The sequence below is a fragment of the Antennarius striatus genome, chromosome 18 (genome assembly GCF_040054535.1).
Source record: "Antennarius striatus isolate MH-2024 chromosome 18, ASM4005453v1, whole genome shotgun sequence".
Classification (NCBI taxonomy): Eukaryota; Metazoa; Chordata; class Actinopteri; order Lophiiformes; family Antennariidae; genus Antennarius; species Antennarius striatus.
Genome location: NC_090793.1, coordinates 18,587,177 through 18,606,053, shown reverse-complemented (window position 1 = coordinate 18,606,053; position 18,877 = coordinate 18,587,177). Strand labels below are relative to the sequence as shown.

Sequence of the window (18,877 nt, the reverse complement as noted above, 5' to 3'; positions counted from 1 at the left end):
CAGTAAATCCATTAGCTGGTGCATTACCATACTGCCAACCACGTTACTTTGTTCTCATCTTCAAGCGGGTAGCCGTGAAACACGGTCAGAATTGGCTGACACATGACGAACAGCTTTACTTATAAGAATCAATATTTGAAAAGATTGCTTACAAGGTTATAAAGCTGATTAAGCCAATATCTCATCAATAGACATAGATGACCACTTCTGACAGGAGCGCTATAATTTATTGGCGCCTACAAAGAGGCGCCACACCCGAAGATAACAGCAATCACTTTTCAGAGAAGATGAGTGGAGGCCGGTTTACCTCCAGACAAGAGTTATGTGAGGTCATAACCTTACAGTGAGGTCAAAGCGATGAGCGATGATGTCCGTTCTGTTCAATGAAGGCATCACAGGCGAGGCTGTTGACTCAAAACACAACCGTGATCCAGTGTTTCTCCAAAAGACTTGAGAGTATCTCTGCTTTTTGCTGCATTGATTGCAGACTTTATTTTCTAATCTGTCTCCTAACATCATGGACGCGCTTCACTAAACTGCTCGGGACAACCGCCGCGTTCGCTTCATGCCGACAGGCAAACCTCTCTCTCTCTCTGAGCCCATCATCACACTTACAACAGATCTGCAGGGTCAGACTTCACAGCGCTCCCAGCGAGGGTGAGCTGCAGGGTAGGTCGAGCTAACACGATGCTACAGCAGCTTTTCAAGGTGAATTTGACCCATTTTTTTCCTGACATTTTTTCTGTGTGTGTGTGTGTGTGTGTGTGTAGTCTGACTCCTGCAGGTGACATTGTTGTAAAAATTGGTTTGAAACAACATGACGGCAGAGAGCAAAAAATAACAAAAGACATCAAAAAAGCTTCAAATTATCCACTTTTGTTACATTCCTACAAGTAGGGGGGAGGGGGGGGATGAAGATAGACTGCAGTTGAGCTGATTTGTACAGATGTCAATCAAGCCTTTAAAGATGTGTCAGAATGAGTATGAGCGGGAGGATGTTAAGAATGCCATTCTGAATCATTAGGCCTCCATAAGAACATTACAGTAAAATCCCACAGAGGACATTAGTATGTGAAGCATTTGGATGAGCCTTTCAGACAGGGACGCTCATTCAAGGTCAGACGGGTAATACAAAGGAAAGAGTTAAACCAGGAGTGAGAGTTTAACTAATATCAGTGTAAATGCTTGACCGTATTTTGTTTAAAAGAACATTTTCTCAGAATAAAAAGATTTTTAAAAAAATGTGTTTTAAAGCAGCTGTTGGAGAGATACGCACCCTGTGCTTCCACTTCCAGGGTTTATTTTAAGGTCTGGCAAAGATGCTACCTGTTTGTAACATCTACATGACAGATTTTTCTTTCACAATATGCACACGTCTGCATTGGCGTGACCCACCTAGCACGGTAACGGTGGCTCGGGCGGTGCGAACGGGCATGGTGAAGATGGAGCAGGTGTACTCGCCCTCGTCAGACAGCTGCACCTCGGCGATGGTGATGGACAGCTCGGTGGGCGTGGAGCGGTGCAGCTGGATGCGGTTATCTCTCAGAGCTGAAGGAAGAAAAAAACAGAAGCGAGATATCAATAATTGGAAATGTGGATGTGTGATTGTTCTGCTTAATAAATTATTTAAGGAGAACAGCTGTATATATGTGGAATCTATTATAAAAGTTTCATCTATGTACTTATTTTAACTGTAAGTTTCTTTTTCTTTGATGCATTTCTTTTTCTTTGATTGTATATTTTATAACGCTGCCATGGATTTCTGAAAACTTTTATTTCTACCAGAATAAGAAGCAAAAAAAAAAAAATGTAGGAGGAAAAAAAGAAGCAAAAAAAAAAAGGGGGGCAGAATATGAATAAGTTAGAAGGGATAGAAAAGAAGTTGGATAGGAAAGAAGGAAAAAGTGGGAGGAAATATATGAGGATGACAGAAAGGGGGGTTTTTGAGGGAGGACAGGAAGAGAGGAGATTTGTGTGCAGAAAGTTGGAAAAGCAACATAAATAGACAGGTGAGAGCGCGGAGGGGATGTTGGGTAGGTATTTGATAGAGAGATGGGAAGAGAGGAGGCAAAAGGCCATGGAGAACAGAAGAAAAAAAAGTTGGATGAAGGAAGGAAGATGAGAGATGGGATGAGTGAACAGTAAGTGTGGCAGAGGTGAAGGAGAGAGATATTGAAAGTGTAGCGAGAAGATGGAAAGAAATTGAGTTGAAGGAAAATGCAAGAAAGTGGAGAAAAAAAGAAAATAGCACAGAGATTTGGGAAAAAAAGTCGAAGGAAGGAGAGGATAAAAAGTGAAAAAAGGAGGACAAAAGCAAGGGGAAGGGAAATGGAAATAAGAAGAATAAGAATGGGGCACACATTATGGTGGGAAAAGAATCTATGACACAGAAAGAAAAGTGAGTAGGATGAGCGAGGAAAACAATTAAAAAGAGAGAAGGAGTAAGCAGAGAATGGAGGGAGCGCAAGGATGAGGAGGACAAAGTAGAGGGAAAGTAAGAAAGATGATGATTGGAATTTAAATCATGGGAAAGAGGAAGGCAAAAACGGAAAGGACGAAAAGAGGGAGGGCTGGAGGAAATGATTTAAGAGGGAGAGAAAGGGGGGAGGAGTATAACGCAGAGTGATGAAGATCAGGTGAGAGAGGAGGAAAAAAATAGCCAAGATGTGAGTGTGAACAAGACTGTGAGGGGGTGTGGGGGGTGTGGAGAAGGGGGTTGGTAATGAGAGGAGACGGAGGAGGCAAAATAAAGAGCAAGAGAGAGACGAAACAGGAAAAAACACAGGAAAATAAGAAAAAAGAGAGGAAACATGAATAGCAAAGCCAATGAAAGAGAGAGAGAGACAGAGATGGGTGGGGAAGGAGGGTGAAGACGAGGATGAAGAGGAGGGAGGCAGGGGGAACATAAGAGAGACATAAATGGCTTTGTCATCAATGAGAAATCCAGCCATGAAAGAGAGGAGAGAGAGCGCGAGTGACTGAGATAGATGATGATGATGATGATGATGAAATGCTACGAAATAGCTCGTTTCTGTGATAGCATTGACCTCTGCGATGTTTGCGCCGTGCGATTGCTTGTCTGTCTCCCACCCGTCTTCCTATCTGTCCGTCTATCTAGATCAGGATGGATTCAATTAAATTGTCCCAGCAGTTCGACACCTCAGTTTAGCTCACATTATTATTATTATTAATATATTAACATATAAGAACATAACATCCTTAAAGGAAGGCAAAGCGGGCTTCTAAATCACCCGAAGGAGAACAAATTTCTCTTTTAAATGAATTTTAATTCATATGTATTGTCTCCCCCTCTAAAGTTCAGTTTCAAAAATGAGGCTTCACCCTTTAAAAATGACAGAATGCACTGAAAACATATAAAAATGCATGAAGGTATTGGATAAAAAAAGTAAAAAGATTATCCCTTCACCTCTGCATTTGCATTGCCTATGCATGTTCTTCTCAAGCACACGACAAGCTGATGGATAATTCAGGAGAGACTTGGGTTGTCTTCTTTCATTCCATTCACTCCTATTACTTTTTTTTCTATCAAAGTGGGGGGGCGTCCTCAGTGGAGGCGGACACAACATTTTTCAGGCTGATTCCTTGGTGTAATAGCATTTCTGTTATGTCCAGAGATGCGTGTTCATCTAAAGGTGGGTGTTGATGGTGCTCTAACGCCATGGATATCCTAAGAGAAGCGTCTCCTGTCTGCACGGTGAAATATGCACCATAATCTGTGTGCTGTCATTAAAATATGTAGATATGTTGGATGCTAAAGCTCCAGCATGTGAGTTCCATCGTGAACAGCAGCATCAACCCACTCCTCCCATGGCTGCACCAGCTGAAAAGCGGGATTTATTTCATTAAAATTCTGCCTCTCGTTTCATTTCTTTCTCTTACATCTAGAAGTGTTTCACACACAACATCCATACATTTCTCCCCCCGCCTCCATATATGAAGGGTTTTCTTCGTTTTCCCTGAAATCCACTGTATTGTCAGCGTCTAACTTCACAATGGCATTAAATCGTTATTCCACTTTTGACGAGCAGACAACAGGCAGCAGACTGCGTGCAAATTAGGCTCGCTGGCCTAATGGAGTTTGTTGCAGGAATAATAAATAAATTCTTTTCTGTCCAGTCATCTTAGAAAACTTTTTCTCATTTCTGATTAAATTTCTCCGTCATTTTTGTTTTTATTCACCACATCTGAACACACACGTAGCAGTTTGCTGTGACAGCATGGCTGAGCTGATAGCGAGAGTTAGCGCTTAGCTTGGCCAAGTGAATTCATAAATCCTATTAGGATGATGACATGGCCTGCCTTGTCTGTCTCTGATTGGCTAGTTGTGTGTCCACCTAAGGACTATGTGATAGCCAATCAGAGCTGTGTAGTAGGCCATACTGTACAATTTATGATGACATTTCCTAGATTTACACATCTTTCAAATAAGCCCTAAAACTGAATTACCTTTTACCCTTCAACAATATTCCTTTAAATTGTGTGGACCAGAGGTGGGAAAACTTTTTGTTCTAATGCAAATGATATGTAAAAACTATTATACAATAATCCCTCATTACTCGCAGTTAATGCGTTCCAGGACCACCCGCAAAAAATGAAATTCTGTGATATAGCGACAAAATATTTATTTTATTATTTACGATAATTTAAACGTTTATGAACCCTCCCCATACTGATATTGTATCTGCACTACCTTTTCTCACACTCCTATACTCTGTTTAAAACACTTTTGTGTTAAAGAAAAGTCATAGGAGGAACCGTGAGTTACACGGATGCTTTCAACCAATAGCATGTGTGTACAGTATCACATGACTACCGACTAAAAATCCGCAATGTAGTGAGGCCGCGCATCTTGAAGCGCAGATAAGCGAGGGATTACAGCATAAAATGAAAATGAAAATTAATGCGATTTGTTAATAATTACATTTAATTATATAGTAAAATACTTGTTTCTGTATAATTGTGTTAAACGATCACAACGCTGTTTTTTGCCTTACTTCAAGTGAAGGAACCGGTCATCTTTTTGATTGTGTTCCTATATTTTGTGATTCCTAACCATGATGTGTGTAACATAGAACACAGTAACATTGAATCTTGTCGTCTGACTCCAATGCAAACCTTTTTCTGGTTCAAATTCTCATTTTCTGACAGTACAGATGTCAACCAACAAGTTCAACTTGTAGCCAAGCATTAGTCACGTCGCCACCTCCACCAAAGGACGATGATTTCACCCCCCGTCTGTTTCTTAGTGAGAGGTCAGTTTCTCCTGCTAAGAAATCTGTCTCCATGAGTCCTAGTGGGAGGATTGGGTCTTGGTCATCAATAGATCCTTACTTTTTGGTGTGGAGGGTTAACTTCCTGTTACCAAAACAACAACGTATCTGAAATTTGTCCTTTCTCAGCTTAATAAATGGTAAAAGAAATTAGCACCAAGCTAAAGAGTCCTGACCTGGACTTGTTGATGCTGGAATGAACACCTGTTACTCCTGTGAGCTGGTGATGACATCACAAAGCACTGACCGCAACAAACTGTGACATCACTGCATGAAATCGGTTAGATTCTATGATGTGTTTATATGTGTTCCTGTCAGCGTGTGTGTATGTGTGTGTGTGTGTGTGTGTGTGTGTGTGTGTGTGTGGGTGTGCTCATGCACTTTATGATAATGTTGTGTACATTTTGTGTTTGTCATCCTCCTATTGAGCTGTATCTGTGTTTGTCTCTCGTCTTTGGCTTCACACTCTCATTTCCTTATCGGCCTGTATGTTCCCCAGACTCACCCCCCACCCCCACCCCCCAGACACACACACACACTTTTTTTTTTCTTGATATTTTTCACTTATTTCATCCAACACTACTTTATCTTCATGCCTTATCAGTAAGCAAGGTCACTACATTTGTCTTCATGAGCCAAGCTCTATGTGTGGGTGTGTGTGAGGCGGTCACTCACTCACAATCACATATATATGAACAGAAAACACACACACACGCGCACACACACACGCACACACACACACACACACACACACACACACACACACACACACACACACACACACACACACACACACACACACACACACACACACACACACACACACACACACACACACACACACCGTTAACCATGCCCTCTGGATCCTGCACTCAACTATCAGTCTCCTTAATTCTTTCCCCCTCATCTCTCCTCAATCTGTTCTCCTTCCTTCACTTTTCGCTCCTTTCAGACTTTCTCTCTTAAAACTGACCGGTTTCTAATATTTTATGACTCCAGGCTTATTTCTCTTTCCCTTTTTGTTCTTTATTTCAGTCTTTTCTTTTTTCCCATCGCAAATAATGCTTATTGTTTGTGAGTACAAGTGTGATGGATTTTCAGAAACGATGTGATATCTGGTTATGGGGCCATATTGATTGAGAGGCTCAGAGTACATTTGCTTTGTGCTGTTTAGCCTGTGATGTGGGCCGCATAAATAGTCTGCCAATAGGTCACAGTCCGCTGTTTAGCCTTTGTTTCTTCCGCAAAGAGTTGTAATGAATTTCTTAGCATTGAGCTAAAATGAACGGGGGTTGCATGTGAGTCAGAGAGTTGAGGAATGTAGTCGCAAAGTAGAAGTTTAGCTCAGATTCTCATAGAACTCATTAGACGTCTGACGTTTGGGACACAAAACTCTAAACATCTGAATGTCAAGTTCAAACGCTGTAAAAGTCTTAGAACTTTCAAAACCTGATGAAACTTGACGTCGAGTCTCATCTTCTTATTCCCACTGCTTAAGTTAGAATTTTTCCAAAAGGAACAAAAGTTTGAATTATCTGTAGAAATTTTTTAAATAAGCTTGACATCATATGGGGATTAAAATGATCAAATTGCATCGGTATCTTCATCCTCCTGCTATTAATGTCTCATGGGAGACTGAAATGTTTCAAAATAATAATATTTCATTTCAATTCAGTTGTATTTGCAGTTATCTCAAGTTATCTCAAGGCACTTTCCAGGTAGAATAATTTTAATGTAAAGCAAATATGTGTTTCATTGGTTCAAAAAGTCCTCAGGACATGTGCATAAAAACATAAAGAGTGATGTCATCTCTGAGTCAGGCTTGAATTCCTGCTAAACTGTAGTAACAATCTATCATCACATAAGCATTTGTAGAAAATTGATAGAACTGATGGACAAATTTGGCAACTATACAACGGTATTTTGTATCTACTTGTCACAACGGGACATTTTGAATTTGCTACAATTTGTCGTAATTGCTGTTTTGTGCCTCGCGCTGTGTCCATGGTAACATCAGCAGAGGCTCATGGGTGTTCGCAGCATTTAGAGCCATCTGCTAGCCAGACAAAGTTGAAAGAATTTCATTTTCAGAAAGTAGTAAATCTGTGTCTTCCTTCACAGCCAAATAAAAAACAAACATTTTAGCCTTCTTGAACAAAAAATAATAATTTTTTTTTGAAAAGGTGAAACTCATTTATGCGCCATTCATGATGAGAAATATATCTTCTAGCTATACTTACTACAATGTGATGTATTATTTTAATACTTATCCTTAGCTTCCCTAAAGCTTCAGGCTGAAATTTTTATATAACATTTAAAAACAAGTCAGGAACAAATTAATGCCACTTTTAGTTGCTCATATGCAATCACATACATTCGCCAATGATTTTCATGCCTCAAGAGATGTTTTCTGCTTTGAAAAAGTCGAAACCGGCACATAAAAATAGCAGATCAGAGAGAACACAGGAACAGATGAGGCCCTCAGGGACCCAATCCTTGCACTACGTTGTCATTCAATTATCAAGACGACCCCTGAGTTTCTAAGTTGAGATTTACTGAGGATAAAATAGCTCAATTAAAAGGAGACTAGGCAGTGAGAATAAATACGCCTACAAACATGTTACACTTTTCCACTTCTATTTGTGTGTGCGTATGTGGGAGAGAGTTGAGTGGTTTGTAAATCATGCCTGGGGGTGGGGGGGTGGGGGGTTTGAAGACAGAACATTTTTGTGTTGATTACATACTATGTATAGGATGTGCTTATCAGCGCCCAGACCTTTATGTCTTTATAGTCTTTGAAAGCGTGTCTGCCTCTGATGCCAGTACGTGTTTTTAACCACGCTGGTTCTTGTCTGCACCTCAAACCCGAGACTCGATACTCCCCTAAGGTCCGGCTGCTGATCCGGTCACATCAGGTTTTTCTGCTAGCTCGTTTTCTTCCTCCTCTTCATTCTCTTCCTCCTCCATCATTATTGTGTTTTTTTTTTGTGCTCTTCAAACATTCTGGTTTTAGACAATCTCACCACACGAACTGGCTGCATGTATATTTTTCGTTTTAGTTTTCCTCCTGTCTCCTTTTTACCATGTTTCCACACTTTAGAACTATCTCAAATTCAAATTTCCTTTATTATCAATGGTAGCAGAGAAGTGAAGGAAAGGACATTGTTCACAGACCACTATCTTCATTTTTCTGTTTCTATCTCCCTCCACGTCTTTGTCATTCTCTAACCACCTCCCTGCTTCTCCATCCATTATTTCTTCCTATAAAACTCTTTACTTTTTCACTTCTTTTTTTTTTTTTGGTTTTCTCTCTCTCCCCCACCCATCTTCTCACATACCCCCCCCCCCTCTCATTTCAGTTCAATATCTCTTTCTCTTTCTCTCTCCTTCTGTTTTACTTTTCGGGCATTTAGCTGACACAAAAGAGACTCTTCTTCCTTCTCTCCTCTCTCTCTCCCACACATGTCATTTCCATCATCCCATCTGTTTCTGAATACACTCTCCAGCTCCCCTAATTATCTGTCCTTTTCTGACAGCTGATCTGGGTTCAGTGACCGCGGGTTTCCCTTGATCATACGGTAGCGCAGTGATCTGAGGGTGGCAATTGATCCCAGATCAGTGTGCCAACTAAGAAGCGCTTGATAAACACACACCTTCTATCTGATTTATCCACCTTCCCCTCCTTCCCCTTCGTCTCCGTGTCACTCTCAATCAGCTCGTCATTCTTTCCTTTCCTTCGAACGGAATTAACAAGAGTCGTCTGAGGATGACATATCCGCCCAGACACTCCCAAGTTCCAACAGCATAGAATACATTCATCAGCGTGACATGTCCTCCATTCCTTTGCTTGAGCCTTGAGTTGAAATATATATATATATATATATATATATATATATATATATATATATATATATATATATATATATATATATATATATATATATATATATATATATATATATATATATATATATATAAAGAACAAAAAATTATTAAATGTAAATTTATGTCTGGAGTTTGGTTAAATCAACAATGCAGAAATTGCCAGACGTACTCCAGACAAAATGACCACAATCCAGAGCCAACTCAAACAACACGTTTCCATGGGAACCACACGAGATAATACTGATGAAAAATTCAAAATATCAGAGACCACAGCAAAGTAATGGCTGGAATCGGAGTGTTTAGTTTTCAAGCCGTGTGCTGACAAAAAAAAAAAAAAAAATATTTATATTTCGACCAATACCAGCAGTTATACTATTTACTGCAAAGTAAAAGTGTACTTCTAGTTGAACTTGCTGGTACCAAGTACTGGTATGAGTACTTTCATTCAGTGATTCAGTGATTCACGCTGCCTTTATACTGATTATTGGATGTTTGCAGGAATAACCGAATGTTTATATACTTCAGAACTTGATTTAAAGAATGAAATGTAGAACAGCATGACTGAGCAACACTACATCGGTTCATCCAGTTCATCACCATGACGATTAGATCAATGGAAATAAGTCAATAATTCACAACTGATAATGGCTTCATCATCGATATTCTGGTTGCCCTTTCTATTATTTTTATATTGTTTTCTCTCACATTGCCGGTGTTTTAGCAGCATTAGCACGCCCTTTGAATTTGCCCTTTTATTCTTTAGGGTTTGAGATTGTTTAAACGCATGTGGCTATTTTTCACACATCCTCTTGACAGTTTAGCAGAGCATATGTAGTCCTCCTCCACCCCAAAAGAACCTGTTCGGCTAAGAAAAGTTGGTGTTATATCCGTTTGAAGTGGTGAGAGGCATTGGTTTGTGCTGATATTGGTGTAATTTTACCCAATCTCCCCCAACATTGTTAGGGCGCATCGCCACAAATAACACCATCCTAAAAAAAAACTTGATAACTGAGAGAAAAAAAAAGACTTTCTGGCAGCTCAGCTCGATGCTGAAAGAGAGAGATTTCACAACAGAGCAAAAAAAATTTACAATCCATAAGCATAGTTCCGTTTCTCATCTTTTCTCACCTTTACAGTAAAAAAGAAGTCAAGGAAGCAATTAAGATAATTGCTGTCACTATCGGTGTGCTGCTTTCCGCTGCTTTTGCTTGTCTGCACGCCATCGCATTAGCTAGGCTTCTCATTTTTTTAATCCAAAATGATCGGACTAATGGAAAATAAAGCAGGAAGTATTTGTCACCCCATGTCATGATGTCTCTTGATGTCCTGTAGAGCAGTGATTTGATTTGCTGGTGCGGTTTGTGTGTCAGATTCTTACTTTTATTTTCTTGACTGAAGGCCCGTTCGTACTTCTATGACAGATTCTTTGTAGGGACGTTTAGACGTTTTGTGAAATGTGCTTATTTGTATATTTGACAGAAGTCAGCAGAGAATTTCAGGACGTTTTTCCACATTTATCACAATCTAAGCTACCGTTAGGAGACCGTCATCTGGATTCAGATAAGGCTTAGAGAGAAGTAGAAACACCATGATCGTAGCGTGAAGACGTCACTCACGTTTGGCTTTAGTCTTGTTCGTTTATAATGTCGCTGTTGCTCTTGGTAGATATTTAATTTGACAAGACAAAGGAAAACTCTTTATGCTAAGCTCGACAACAAAATTGCTGGTTATGGCTTCATTTTAACTGAACAGATTTGAGATTCATCTTTAACTGTCAGAAAGACAGAAATTCAAAAAATGGATCTGACAAACCGTCGAAACGATTTCACTGAAATAAAATGTTTGCATCATTAACAGAAAACAGGAAATAGAGTAACAATACATGCATGTCGATGCAGGTTTATGGTTGGTTTAATCATATTCTTTACATAACTGGTGTTAAAATATCAACATATGAATCACCCTGGATTCTATTTAAAATGTATATCGTTAACCTTAAAGATAAATTTGTTTTTGATACTTTCACTTCTTTATGTTCCTGTCCCTTTTTCTCTCCCATCATCCGTTCCACATGATTGTTCTAAGTACAAAAAAAAGAAACCCGGAGTTCAGATAACCAAAGTGAAAAAGGCAGAAAAAGGCCTTCTTTTGAGTGTTACTTTTTAGAAGTCTTTCCCTGCAGTCTTTAAGTACTGCGATAGTTGCTGTTAACACGTTCTCCAGAGAGCCTTCCCACACACCAAGAAAACTTTGACTTTTTGCGATTGGATCAATAGTTTTTCAGAAAATGTGAGAAAAAAACAAAAAACATTCACAATGTGCACTCAGACTGTTTTGAGCAGCCATAGTCAGTTTGTGTCATTCTCTGTGGGGCCGCACCTCATCATGAATATCTTTTGTGCTTTTTTTTTCTTTTTTCTTTCATTTATGACTGTTTAATGCCGCGCTTGAAGCGTGTTTTTAATCAAATGATTTACAAGTTAGTCATTTGTGCCATAACTAAAGTCTGCCTACTTAATTTCCTCCCACTCTGAGAGAGCTTTTGCATGCAGTCCCTCTGTAGCTTGTAAATCACTGGAGATCCATTACACTGCAAAATTATACAGAGGGCAAAAGCCTGTCTCGCATCTCCTGGTATGATTTTATGGAAAGAAAGGAAACCACAAATGCCGAATAAATAAAATCATAAGTAGACTGAAAGGAAATATACCAATTTCAATTCCGAAGAGCAAAAAAGGTTATGCAGACCTCCAGCTGTGGGTCTGTCTCTGCCAACTGAATAAAGACGTGAGGGAACGCTTCTCAGAGAGTTGACTAGAGGACTTGGAAATTTTTTTGGGAATTAGCACAACTTGAAATAGATATAACATTGTCCTTGTGCAGAAACAAAGAGTAATCAATACAACTATGTGGCGATGATGCAGCTGGAAGCTTCATATTGCCTGTTACTGGTGAGTAGCTGTGATGAGCTTAGCTTAGTTCATGCAAATAGTATCTCATGCATGTTTTCCCAAAGTATTTGACTTTTTAATCAGGAACAGCCGTCCAATCCAAATAATCTCTTGTCTCTTTCTTTTTTTTTTTCCAAGCTGAAATGTAATTATTAGCTTCCTGGTGAATGTACAACATCCGATTTGTGCTGATGTCTCTTAATCTTTCACAATGAGGGAACGTAATTCTCGTATTATTGTGTCTATGTCCTGTAATGTGCACTTCAGAGTTTGAGCTCATTTTTCATAATTGATTTTGTTTTGGTCTCTGACCTGGAGGGAGAGTTCAGTCCACTGAATACTGTGTACTTTGCTAAAGTGCATAATGTATTATGTCATTATGTAACATCAAAACAAAGTCAACACTAAATGAGGATTGACAATCTTAGACGCAAAAAGACCTCAAAAATATGGAGATGTCGTCTCAAATTTTGACTATTGGGAAAACAGTTTCATTTAGAAAATAAAAATATATTACTGCATAACACATTGAAACATACATTATAATAAGAATAAAAAAATATTAAATAAATATAGTAACAGAAACAATTTCAGTGTTTGATCGACAGGAATTTAATCAAGATTAATTAACCTATTTTTCAGTCAGTCGTTTTTATTGCAGCTAAAAAATGTGATGTTTTCTCTACTCTTCTGTCATTTCTGCACTTTTTTCTTGACTAAGCCAAAATAAGAAGAAAACAATACGCTCTGGGAAATTATGATAGAGATATTTTGCTATTTTCTGACATGATAAAGATAAACTGATTACTTGAAAAAACGAAAACAATCTGTTGCTGAAGAAAACCCGGAGAATTCCCTAAAGGTAAGATCCACAAAATGAAGAATAAGGCGAGAGAGCTGTCTGTCAGGACGCTTGTGGTTTTATCTCTCCTCAGCACACTCATAAAGTCTTTTTAAGATTTAGTGACACAGTTAGTCTCCTAAGGAAAAACTTCACACATTCATTGTGTACAGGAAGTGTTTTGGAAGAAAATTGGAAAATATAATATTTTTGTTTCTTTCATTTCTTTTGTCTTGATTTGAATGTTTTTTTGTGTATTTATCATCTCTGCTGCCCATGTCCTTGTTTTAATGTCGCCTATATCTCCCAGTAGACTAACAGTAATGGAGGAACACATCCTTTTGCTTTCCCAGCAGTTTAATATCTCCTATTAGCAGCACTGTTGCCTTTTCTCTCCCCTCCTTCATCCACCAATCCTCTTCCACACATTTGCTGCAGGGTATCTGTGATTCCTCAAATGGCCTTAAAATAAATTATCAAGAATTGAGGCCTTTAAATGCATTAAAATACACAGACTTGGCTGTAGTTATCAGATCATTTGTTTTCCTTCTCTGAAATGACAGGCTCCTTTCTTCTGAATGTTCATGCTCAGATAAATACAGGGCAGGATTAGCTGTTTGGGTTTTTTTTGTCATTATATCGGCTTTAATAAACACAACTGAGCTTTGTGTCCCCTAACAATTAATTTCCTGTGCTGCTTTATCTTTATCTAGGAAGTTATAGTTGCAGAACTCTCATTAGCTCTGCTCCAATGGAACCAGTCTGGCTTTCCCATTTTCATTCCTTGGCTGGTATATATATAAATTTGTTTTACATTTAGTCTTTCTATTTATTTCTGCATGGCTTTTCAGAAACTTTCAGGAATCTGCCCACTCTCTGCCCCTTCGTTTGTCTCCGTCTTTGTATATTGCCTCTGATCTGTGCAAAACAGGGGCTAAATGAATCTGCTATCAATGCTTTTGGCAGATGGAATAATGATGAATAATGTTAAAAAAAACCAAACAAACCCCAAGCTTGAGGTTTTTTCTTCCGTACCAAATAATTGGATGGAATTGACGTGACCCCTGTGATGATGTAACATCAGCATCCACGTTTCATACGTGACGGCAGGGGGGCTTTCATTCCATGACGTTTTGTCACATTTTACAAATAAAAAAAAAACCTTAAGAAATTAAATCTGTGATCTTGTTTCGATATATTTTACTCCACCCTAAAAAACATCCCTTTTTTTTTTCTCGTCCCGTCGTCTGTCGGTTGTTCATCCTTCTCTCTTGCTGCCTCTGAATTCTCTATCTCAGATCTTACCACGGTACAGTTTCTACTAAGCGCTGTCGTGTCTGTAAGCTGTGAGGAGTCGTCACTCATCAGTTTACAGTTCATTCATCTCTCGCTACCCATCCTCCCTCCCCCATCTGTCAAGTCCCAACTTTCCAAGCTTGGTGCATTGTATGGTTGTGAGGAGCTCAAAATTTCTCTTTTTCTTTCCTGCCCATCTTCTCTCTTTCCTCAACTCTCTGAATACTTCCTCTTTCTATGCTCTCTGTCAAAACACTGACACCGTGTGTCCAGTCCTTCCTTTTCCTCCATCCTGAACCCCAGCAGTGTATTCATTTCCTTTCTCAGTTTCCATCCCTCCTTGTATCCTTTTGTCCCACTTTTCATCCTTCTAGCTCTAGATTCTCCTACCTCCTCTCCTCTTTCCTCCTCCATCTGCTTCACGTTGAAGAGAAAACGTGTCTGAAGGGTTTAACTCTGACCTCCTCTTCTCTTTCTATCTCTCAACTCCCTGCCTCCCATAGAGCAGCATCTGCTGTGCATGTTTCAGCCCTACAGAGGGGGGGAGGGGGAGTCTGCTCCTTGCCTAACTACCACCTCCTCTCATTTTCACCGATTCCTCCTCCAGCTCCTCCTCCAACACTCAATCCCCCACGAGGTTAACGTGAGTCTTTAAGTGTCGTGTCATTACAGCAGCGCTCCGTCTTCGCCGTCTCCTCCTCCCCGCTGTCGTCTGAGGCTCCATCGGGAGTGAAGACTGGCTGATCTCTCATTTGTCTTTCCACCACCTCACCTCACTCATATCCCCCCTCGCCTCTCTGCTGCAAAACTTTTGGCATGTCTGCCAATGAAAAGTTCCCGGACTGTACTGTACTCGCCCCCCTTTACTCTCACCATTCTTAACTCCATCTTTCAATCACTACACTTCTGCTGTTAAGTGATGTACCAGTGCACAAGGGAGTCTTTTCTCTCCTTCTCACAGCCTGCGTGTCTTATTCTATAACTCTCCCATCCCTCTTCCCATCTGCACCAGACTTTCCTTCTATTCACACTCATTTATCAAGTCTGTTGTGTGAGATTTGGCTGCTGAAAAGAGAGGCTTAAAAGTTTCATTTTGATGTCAGCTACTATTTTGTAGCAATTATTTCATCATGTCGCATAGTGTCGTAACGTCTTCTTTATACTCACAAACGGCTGCTCTGCATGGTCCTTTTCTGTCTTAACAAAGTGGGTTGGACCCGACGCAGTCAAAAAGCAATCACTGGAACCAAAGCTCAATATTTATAATGTCAGCCTTTTTTCCACTTTGGCACAAGAGCCCCTTCTCATCTATTTTGTCTTTTTTTAAAATGCACAATCTATTGTGTGAGGTTGGATCAATACATCAAGGAAGTTTTGTCCTTTCAAAATTGAATCAAGTTGGCCCTGACGTACCAGCTAGTTAGGCCATCATGTCGCACGAAAATGGATGATTAAAAATCTTTTTTTGTTGTTGCTGTTGATGGAATTGGATGTTGTGGGACACTTAAGCCCATCAGACTCCCAGATTTGTTGTTTGTTCTGTTTTTATTCGCCCTTATGGTCGAATGCAATATGAAACCAACATGCAGCTTGACTTTTTTCTGTGTGAAGTACTTATGAGTGCTTTCTTCAAAACAAAGAACTTTTATTGTAACCCTGTCGGAGATTTGATATGAGATGACACATAAAATGGGTCCAAATCACTATTTTTTAAAATTTTCTCGTAAAATATTGACAGAGAGAATTTATGAAAATAATTAATTAAATATATCTTGACTTAACCATCTATAAACCTCTTAAAATGAAGTAATTCTGTTTTAAATCCCAACAGGTGGTTAAAACAAATGAAGAGCAGGGCCTCAGTTTAACTAATGGAAAAGGTTTTTTAAAAATTTAACTGAAGGTTGAAAGACAGATTAAAGGCTGAATCTTTTCTAAGCTGTAATCTTTATTTTTTTTTAAAAGATAACAAATTGTGTCAAAAGTCTAAATCTAACTTTAACAAAAGGTCAATACCTGGCTGGACTGTGTGATCAATGTAGCCCACATTCATTTTGAAAGAGCAATCATAAGTAGAAAAAAAAAAATCCTGATTGATGGTCAAACACCATCGCTTTGGGAGAGATTTTGGTTTTTCCAGGGCTGGACCTGCATTGCTGGGCTTCTGCTAAATGTGTTACAAACATGTCTGTGATATAAATATATCACCCTTAATGGAGCACAGAATAAACATTACCTTACCAATGAACACAAATTAAACAGCATTTTTGTATCTCAAAAGCTACTGACTGTTGTTTGTTGATTTATCCTTTTTGAAGCCTGCAGATATCTGAGCTCAAACTTTAATTTCTTTCATTTTTTTATATAGAACAGTTAGTTCTAGAAAGAAGCTTAAGATAAAAAAAAAATAAAGAAATACATACAAATCTAATAGGACACAGACTATTAACTTCCATCTATCATACCAAACCAAAGTCCGCTTAGACATAATGAAACCGGAACCAGATGAAACTTCCAAAATTTTTATCTCTTGCATAAAGATGCTGTTTTTATATACATATACACTATTTGTTTATCTGTTTAGAGAGATGATGGTTCCTCTAAAACATTAGTGGCAAAGCAAATCAATCACATTTGAACACATTATGAAATACCCAGAATTGCATTAGTGATGTTTCCATTGACTGCCCATGTCTGTGTGTGTGTGTGTGTGTGTGTGTGTGTGCGTGTGCGTGTGCATGTGCGTGTGTGTGTGTGTGTGTCATTCCCTCTCTCCCTCTAACCTCTCTTTTCTCCAAAGTACAGGGTCTGCTGGGCGGTGTTGGACCACTGCAGTGAGGAGTTGTCGCTCTCGGCCACCCGACAGGTTAGCGTCACCGTGCCCCCCACCGACACCATCTCATCTGAGGTCACCGGTTGCAGAGGGTCATCGTCTGGATGGTCGTGAGGGAGAGAAGAGGGCAAGAAAAAAATCAAAAGGCGGAACGAGACAGAGGACATACAAGACAAATAAGAGAGACACCACTCTCATATGAAAATACAAAATAAAACAATAGCAGCACAGCTAGCACACAAATCAGATAAACCCACAAAATGCATTACTCGCCTCGCTCTCGCACTTTCTCTCTATCTCCTCCCGCCCATCTCTTTCTCTGCTTGTCAGATTATCTATATATCTCTATCTGTCTTTCTGAAAGCAAAGACGACATTCGCGCTCAAACATAGGCGTGCTGTCAGAGGGACAAAAAAAAAGAAAAGAAAGGCAGACAAATGGCTTTCTGGTTGTGTCGTGAGGCCAATGTAAGAGTGATGAGTCAGTGGCGGCTGTCACATCCCGAGACCCAACGAAACCTGAGGGACCAGTCGCGATGAAGAGGCCACAGCAGACAGTAGCGCTCGGCGGGGTCAAAGCATCAAGAACTGCCCTGTCTTTTTACCCCTAATGGCTTTGTAACCCTCTTTTTTCAACATCTGTGTCAATCTGAGTTTTAAAACCATACATATATCGAATGGAGGACAGAACAAGCTCAAGTGAAACAGCAATTATGGAGGGGAACAAGAACAGGGAAAAAGAAATAGAATGCAAATGATGGGATATAATGAAATAAACCAAAGGCTGGAGCTGGAGCAGAAATACCCCCCCACCAGTTGAAGTTTAATTTAATGGTATCCCTTTGATAATGGGTGGCAGTACAGGCTAATTCCACTCTTTCCATTCTCTAAGGGTGAACCAAAAGATGAAATAAATCAGGACGACCAATACGCTCTAAAACAAGCGGTTTCTCATTATAGAAAGCGATGCAAAAACGTGACCACAACAGTTCCTTTGTTTTTGCTGTGTTAAACTGGAATCTAGTTATGTTTCAAGAGACGCGCCATCACTCCTTCAACCTAATCTCAAGCAAAAAACAAAAAATAATTGATGACGAGACCGAGCCAACAGAGGGGTGCATCTCACAGGAAGATATGCCTCAAAGCTGGTCTCCTCACCCCTGAAAATACGGCATGTATAAATAGTTTAATTGGAACCAAAATTGTCAAGTGGGAGACGGGTTTATATTCGGTGTGGAGTGTTATCACATCCTCGCACCGGCGGTGGAATTGATTTTTTTTTTTTTTTTTTCTGCAGGAAGAACATCTGCCTAAGTGTGCTTCAGCGGAACTCCCATCAAGACATAAAGGGGTGGGGGGTGGGGGTGTAAAAAGACAGGATACAGAAGAGGAGGCAAGCAGACTAACTGCATGTAGCATCAAAAATAAACATTTATAGTACATGAGCTGGAAGCAGCAAGACAGCTTCTTTTTTGGGGGGGATTTTTTTTTTTAGCGCACTAAAGGACAATAGAAAAGAAAAATATCACCTCTCTCGGCCTCTGGGCTGAGGATAAAAAAAAATTGAAAAGGTCTTAAAAGTGCATCCTTTTTTTGCCAAGATTCAAGCGGCGCTCACAGGCATCTGAGTAAGGGACTGCTTTCCTCTCTGTGGTGTTACGCGGCAGCCCTGACCTTGTGGTTGGTTTTATCTAAGCAGCCTGATGGCTGAGGGATGAATGTGTGGTCAAGTGCACCACGGATTAGTGTCTCCTTTAATAGAACCTTCAGGCTAATTCTTG

General features: G+C 39.7%; 1 protein-coding gene across 4 annotated transcripts in view; it reads right to left on the bottom strand.

Annotated features, from left to right (window-relative positions):
- The window catches only part of cadm3 (cell adhesion molecule 3), an 81,863-nt gene that overhangs the window by 26,550 nt on the left and 36,436 nt on the right, over nt 1–18,877 (bottom strand). For all 4 annotated transcript variants that reach the window (XM_068340613.1, XM_068340614.1, XM_068340617.1 and 1 more), the window contains exons 3-4: nt 17,048–17,197; nt 1,396–1,548 (exon numbers count right to left, since the gene is read on the bottom strand). In XM_068340613.1, the coding sequence (XP_068196714.1) occupies nt 1,396–1,548; nt 17,048–17,197 (303 nt within the window). The remainder of the gene's footprint in view (nt 1–1,395; nt 1,549–17,047; nt 17,198–18,877) is intronic.